General features: G+C 52.6%; 2 protein-coding genes; one reads left to right on the top strand and one right to left on the bottom strand.

Annotated features, from left to right (window-relative positions):
* Positions 1-893: 893 nt before the first annotated feature.
* GSTUM_00010003001 (uncharacterized protein) lies at positions 894-2,003 on the bottom strand. XM_002841007.2 has 4 exons: positions 1,725-2,003; positions 1,509-1,644; positions 1,377-1,438; positions 894-1,328 (listed from the first exon to the last, which is right to left on the bottom strand). The coding sequence occupies exons 2-4, from the start codon at positions 1,516-1,518 to the stop codon at positions 1,110-1,112; spliced, it is 291 nt and encodes a 96-aa protein (XP_002841053.1). The 5' UTR covers positions 1,519-1,644; positions 1,725-2,003; the 3' UTR covers positions 894-1,109.
* A 126-nt stretch (positions 2,004-2,129) lies between these two features.
* Positions 2,130-3,088, top strand: GSTUM_00010002001 (uncharacterized protein; the record flags this gene model as incomplete). XM_002841006.2 has 6 exons in its annotated part: positions 2,130-2,295; positions 2,333-2,493; positions 2,546-2,583; positions 2,636-2,681; positions 2,737-2,929; positions 3,006-3,088. The coding sequence occupies 5 exons, from the start codon at positions 2,130-2,132 to the stop codon at positions 2,743-2,745; spliced, it is 420 nt and encodes a 139-aa protein (XP_002841052.1). The 3' UTR covers positions 2,746-2,929; positions 3,006-3,088.
* Positions 3,089-4,329: the final 1,241 nt, after the last annotated feature.

Genomic DNA, 4,329 nt, shown 5'->3' with positions numbered 1-4,329 from the left:
GTGCCTGCCCCAACTACCGCAGTACTCAGACCAATGCAGATTTCGTTCCGGCGGATGCCGGTGGCTTAGTTGTCGCGATCGTCACCCCGCATCTCGCACTCCTCATAATAGCTGTACCTGCCCTCGTCCTCGTCGTCCGGATTGGAAGGTGGTTGTGGTCTGTTCTATAGCTTCATTTAGGCGTGGCGAGGCTCATAAGGAATGTGTGACCGACTTCCAACAAGTGAGCGCTTGGCACCATTACGGGATATAGTCAACACCGATACGGGATGTGACGAACTGGAGGAAAGGGCCCTGACCTACCCGGAATTCATATGACCGATGCCTCTGCTATATTCCGGTAGAGACGGAAGGCTCTGATCGCATGTCACCGTGCGAGCACTGCTATAGCCCAGGGTCCGCCACCACCGACACCGCCTAAGGCCTCGGGTAGCCCACCCTCCTATTACCCAGGACTAGATAATTGAACCCTGAATCCTCCAGACCGAGTGACCCCCCGTGATCCCACGGGGCTATTGAGGTATTGACCTCTAGTAACCCCTCTGCCTTTGGCCAAACTGCCCTAACAGCTGGGTGATGGGTAGCATCACCCCCCTCGGAGATCCAGCGAATGGCCGGGTCTAGCAGTCCCCCCTGGAGCCTAATACCGTAGCGTATGGACCAATTACTCCAATTATTCTAACAGGCTAGGTCCTACCCTGGCCGCAAGCTCTGTTAGTATCCTAGGTCCCCTGTCGGCAGCTTGGGGAGTATGCCGGGGGGGTCATGCCAGATTTAGGGGGAGGGGGCAGGAGGCCATTGGTGGCCTGCTTGGTGGTGCCGGAACGGGTTGTGCATCCTGTGACGATAGAACCGTAGCGGCTAGAAATAGGATATGGCGATCGCATAAGATCTTTAGGTAGGGAAGGAAGATATGTATTTCACACTTGGCTAACTAAGGGAAAGGACAGGAGCGCATATAAGAAATCAAATATCACTCCCGGCCCCTCCACCAGTAACTACACATATCCATCCTCCTCCGCACATGTCTCCTTCTCCCTTCCATATGCCCGAGCTAACAATGGAAAGACCCTCTGAAAAAAATCTCACTGCTTCCTCGCCTTCACGCATCAGCTACTTCCAGCTGGTTTCCTTCCAATAGCCTCCATGATTTCCAGCGAGGAACAACTCTTTCCCATGCTCGTATCTTCCACCGGACGCTCGTACTCTCCAACGACGAGGACCGTCTTCCGACGGTTACAGGTGATCACCTTCCAATGGCTATGGGTAAGGACGACAGAGCGACGGCGGAGAACGATAACAATAGCAATAGCAAGCATACCGAGCAGCTACGGCCTCCAACACATTAGCATGGGAATACGAAAGCGGAATGAGACACCTGATAGAGAATGGATATGTGTGGCGACAGTCGGAAGGATCGGTGGATGGCCCCGTTGCGCTTTACATCTCCGGATTTACCATTGGTCAGCTAGGTTGTGCGAAGGGAGAACCTTACTACCGGTACTCACCGAAGGCCATATTGTGCGACCGTTACTTTAGCCGTCGCTGCTCAGGACGATTGAAGCATCCGTTGGACGGATAGGAGGGTCGGAAGGAGGCCGGGAAAGCCGGAGGTGTGGTAGCCGTGAATAGTGGGAGGCATGTCTCCCGCTTGTTAGTATGGGAGTACGTATGGGAGAGGTAGACATTGTGCAAAGGGGGAACAAGTGAACCTCCCCACTTACCCCAAGGTCGTGCCTAGTTGACGCATTTAAATGTATCATATGGGTGGCGGTGCCGAACCAGGCGTAGTACCCTTTCAGATGGATTTCTGGGCACAGGAAATGGGGCAGCCATCGCAGAACCCTTCGGGCCTGCGATGCGCATCCTGTGACTGGAGTCGGGCAGGGTCGGGTCGGGCGCAGAGTTGCAACGAGGGCCTTCGGTAATCGCACCCGGGGGAGCTAGAATGGGGGGTTGAATCGAATCGGGGCTTTTTGAAGTTAGACTATAACTCAAACCGGAGCCCCATCGGGTAGGGAGATCGTGCGCAATGAGAAGCGACTCGGGGATGTTGCGGTACGGTACGGCAACCCTTACGAAAGGTCACGTGCTGCGTGGGGAGAAATTGGTATCATGTGATTACTAATATGACATATGTCTCGGCACAGCTCTTTCTCATTCTCTTTGTTTTGCCACTCATGCAAACGCCTTTCCTTCCTTCTCTCTCGAACATAGTCACCCCCCTCGACCCCTCGACCCCTCGACCCCCTCCCTCATTCTTCCTCTTCTCTCTATCCTTCTCTTCTCTGCTCAGTGCACGGTGTTGAACTACGTCTTTATCCATCTACAGCCTCATCTCTCCTCCCCGCCCCTACAACGCCCCTATCCATCGTCATCACTGTGTTTGCCAGCTTTTTCTCTTTGTATTTTCCCTCTCGTCAATCTTTTCACTCCTGCCACGGTGGAAAAATTCTTGAAATCTGCTTTCAGATTATCAGCGGAAATCAGCTGGTTTGCTCACGATAAGGTCTCGTTCGACAGTCAACAGAACTGAAAACACCAGCCAACGAGGCTCAACCTAGTTGGCCTGCCCTATACCGCGTCGTGAAAACGGCAATTCTTCTCAGGAGCGCTACAGGGGTGCCGGAGATAGTGGATCTCGAGGGCTCTCACGGTGCGCTAGATTACCATTATTGACGGTATGATTAAGTGGCTCGCTTACTTTATTGCCGTGCTAATGCTTTCGATAACTAGTCCGAGTAATCACCCACCACATCCCGCCCGCCCCTTGGCTGGTGGATTCGGAGCCATGGCCAACCAACTCGACCCGCACCACCTGGTGGCTCTGATGTGCTACGAATTCAGGAGTGGGCAAGATGGTTCTACTCGCCGCTTGGACCCTCCCTCTGGCCTCACATCCGGCATCGTCGATCACTATGGAACAAACGTTCGCACCCGCCCTGTCATGGATGCCCTTGCCCACATATCTGTTTCTCGGCCAAATTTTCAATTTGTCGCAATAGCTCTACAATTTAAACACCGTACCAAAGAAATTCGCTTGACGATCGCTGAGAACAAAGACGTTGGGGATAGCCTTGTTAACCATCTCTACAATATATGGGGAAAGTTGCAGGCTTTGTCAGACGAGTACGCGAGGCAGAGAGCGGAGGCACGGCATGGGAACCAGGGGACCGAGGAATTGGATGGGGACCCGATCCCGTCGCCACCGATCCCCTCGGGGGTGGGACAGCCTTTGAGGATAAAGATATTTCGCGAGGTATACCAGTACTGCCTGGAAAAGTACATGAAGCGGGTGAATAAGTGGTTGGGAGGTGTTTCTAATTTCATGGAAGAGTTGTACGAACGCCGTACGGGCGTCGGCCTAGGAAGCTTTGAGCAGGACCTGTCCAGAGCTGTGATTACGTTGGTGTCGGCACTAAAGCTAGTTTTCAAGCTCTCTGAAAGGAAACTCACAAATGATGAATGGGAAAACGTATATTGGAAGAACATGAGTGCTAATAAGAAGGCAAAACTTGTGCTTGCAGATAGCCGCGGGCTCGGCTGTGAGAGGTTGGCCCGGGAGTTAAAAGGTATGCTTCTTCTGTTTCCGATTTCATTCACTGTTCTAGCCTTTAACCTAACTTCCCTTCTGTACCAGGCGACGATCCCGGAGACCCCTTCCCGCTTCAACGCGCTCTTGAGAAACTGATTTCGTTACCTCGCCACATTCAATCTCTCTTTGGATTTGCCCATTCTCCCAGCCTCCGGCCCGCCTTGCAATACCGTATGACGATTTGTGCTCTCCTGGGCCAGGCTCAAAACGTAAAATTACCTGCATCGCAGAATGAGTGGAAGTCCTTTTTGAAGGTTGCAAGTGGTGAGGAATACCTGTGGCAGGAGGATGATGCAAGGAAGCTATTTAAAAAGTTTGGGTCGCGAGAACGGGAGTGCCCAGTCCATTGCGAATGTGGGCTTATTCAGTACCTCCAAACTAAACATTATGATTCATGGGACAATGTCCCTGCGTTTAGCTACATTGGAGTCTCCAAGTTAAGCTGCAGTGCCTGCCGCGTCTGGATAGAAGCCTTCAACGAGCTGGGGGGACCAAAGTTTTATACCCGAGGCTCGCATGGAAAATGGTATTTCCTTGGGGGATGCCCATGGCGGAGGGGCCCTTGAAGGAGAAGATGAGAGAAAAGGTTTTGAATGAATACATCACGCAGCTAGAGGATGAGGGGAAGATTAAGAAGAGAGCAGGCTCGGATAGCAGTGGCGCGATCTCATCTGGGGCAGAGGACAATATGGGCGATGATCGCTCACAAAGCACTGATGCTATGGTTGACGCAG

Source organism: Tuber melanosporum (assembly GCF_000151645.1).
Source record: "Tuber melanosporum whole genome shotgun sequence assembly, scaffold_65, strain Mel28".
NCBI lineage: Eukaryota > Fungi > Ascomycota > Pezizomycetes > Pezizales > Tuberaceae > Tuber > Tuber melanosporum.
Note: the sequence above shows the minus strand (reverse complement) of the source record. Positions and strands in the feature narration are given on the sequence as shown.

Coding starts and splice junctions, on each gene's coding strand:
- GSTUM_00010003001 (XM_002841007.2), bottom strand. Junction 1,329..1,376: donor ATATCCATTCTCTATCAGGT/GTCTCATTCCGC, acceptor TGGAGGCCGTAG/CTGCTCGGTATGCTTGCTAT.